General features: G+C 51.8%; 1 protein-coding gene across 1 annotated transcript in view; it reads right to left on the bottom strand.

The window, feature by feature from the left end:
* Window positions 1-589: 589 nt before the first annotated feature.
* Window positions 590-2142, bottom strand: part of LOC105040269 (F-box/kelch-repeat protein At1g80440) — a 1890-nt gene continuing 337 nt past the window's right edge. Inside the window, exon 1 of the mRNA XM_019848871.3 lies at window positions 590-2142. This exon is cut by the window's right edge and continues 337 nt beyond it. Within this exon, the coding sequence (XP_019704430.1) occupies window positions 894-1985 (1092 nt within the window). The 5' untranslated portion in view covers window positions 1986-2142 and the 3' untranslated portion in view covers window positions 590-893.

Raw genomic sequence — 2142 nt, 5'->3', positions numbered from 1 at the left:
GAACTAAATGGTTATAGGTCATTGGGACTCTTGATAAATACGATTTTTAATGTATGTAACTGATTTTATGTGAGTGCAGAGTTTTCCCACCATCAGCCATGTCTGAGTTGGGACACTTGATAAATACGATTTTTAATGTATATAACTGATTTTATGTGAGTGCAGAGTTTTCCCATCATCTATATTATGTTTGGGCACTGCATATTCCAACTTTGTCAACATATATTTGTTTGAGTTTACCAAAAAAAACATATACTTGTTTGAAAGAGACAGTTTTTTATACCAAAAAGAGAGAGAGAGAGAGAGAGTTTTAGACTAATTAACAACTTTTTTTTTTTTTTACTTTTGACAAGAATGTGTATAGATAGTGAGCTATTCTTTTCTCTCTTCAAATTCTCTTTTAAGATATGATTTGATCTTAAATCACATGGTGCAATTATTAAAAAAAAAAAAATTTATCAGCCGCGTCCTTCTCAAAACACGCATGACTCCGAATTCATTATCACAAGCTCAAAGAACGCATCAATTCTGTCGAGTTCAAGTTCACATTTCACACTAGTAGCATCAGGAAAACAAAAATCATCGAATCTCGGGAAAAAGAAAAAGAAAACCATCGTCCTAGAAATCGAGTATTTACATGGATGATGGATCACCTATTTTACCTAGAAATACGTGGAAACTTTCCCTTATAAATACAAACTCTGTGTACAGAAGTCCAAACACCATGACGATGGACCCATCCATAACCTGAAAGCCGTATCCTCAGTGATTACCATGTACAAGCACAAAAAGAAAAAGACACATCCAAATTTGAAAGCACCTTACTTGACAAACCGACCCTTCTAGTCTTTACCTTTTCTTTTCTTTTTTTTTTTTTTTTGGGCTTTCTCCCATTAGATCTCGAGACAACAGCCAGCCGGAACGTGGCCCGAATATTCCGGCGGCACCTCCATCTTGCGCCACGTTGTCATCCCCTTCAGATTCAACATATAACACGCCTGGGCCCCACCGTGGCAGCCGGAACCCATCACCATCAGCTCCCCGTCCCACGCGAGCAGCTGCGGCGCCACCCGCGCGTCCTCCGGCACCTCCGCCACCGCTCGCCAGTCCCCCGCGTCCTCCCGAACCGCCAGCTGCCCCGCCGCGCTGCACGCGTAGAGTCGCCCGTCCCCACCCGCCACGCACATCCTCGGGCACGTGGAGCCCTCGAGCACGTTCTCCTCCACGGGGCCCCACTTCCACGCGGCGACGTCGAAGGCCTCCGTGCTCCTCCCGAACTGCCCCTGGGCCTCCGTGGCGTACCCGCCGATGACGTGGAAGGTGCCACGCAGGAAGACCCCCTTGCACTCATCTCGCTCCCTCGCCATGTCGGGGAGGTGGACCCACGCGTCCCTCGCCACGTCGTACGCCATCGCCGATTTCAGCGCGTTCTTCTCCTCGTCGTGCCCGCCCGCCACGAACACCCTCCGGTCCCCGTCCGGCGACGCAGCGCAGGCGAAGAAGGACCGACGCGGGGCCGGCATGCAGGCCCCGCGGCGCCACGAGGCGGACTCCAAGTTGTAGACGTAGACCGTATCGGAGGCGGCCCAAGTGTCCGGGTCCCACCCGCCGACGACCACCAGTTCCCGGCCGACCGCCGCTATCTGGCAGAATAGCGGGAGGCCGTGGGGGAGAAGGGGGATGGACGGCAGCGAAACCCACGTGCCGGTTGTCGGGGAGAAGAGGACGAGGCGGTAGGATGGAGTCGCGGAGGCGGCGTACTTCTGGGCCGGGCCGCCAGAGGAGAAGGCGGGGTCGGCCTGGGCCAAGCCTACGAGTGGGCGAGAAAGGCCGCTGGATTTCCTGAGGCGGTGGAAGGACGGCGATTCGAGCTCCTGCTTCCAGAGCCGGCAGACGGACCAGACGGTGCGGAAGGCCTCGTAGGGGACTCGGAGGAGGCAATCGCGCGCTATCTCGTCCGGAAGGCCTGGTATCAGATCTTGCATCTCCTTCCTTTATAACTTCGAAACAGAATGAAACCAGGGAAAAAGGCGAACGAGCAAATTAAAGATATCGGAAAGGCACTCACTTGATTTGATGACGAGTAGAGAAAGCAGGGGAAACAGAGGGATTTATATAGAACCATAAATGACTTTTTTTTGG

This window comes from Elaeis guineensis, chromosome 3, assembly GCF_000442705.2.
Source record: "Elaeis guineensis isolate ETL-2024a chromosome 3, EG11, whole genome shotgun sequence".
Taxonomy (NCBI): domain Eukaryota; kingdom Viridiplantae; phylum Streptophyta; class Magnoliopsida; order Arecales; family Arecaceae; genus Elaeis; species Elaeis guineensis.
Note: the sequence above shows the minus strand (reverse complement) of the source record. Positions and strands in the feature narration are given on the sequence as shown.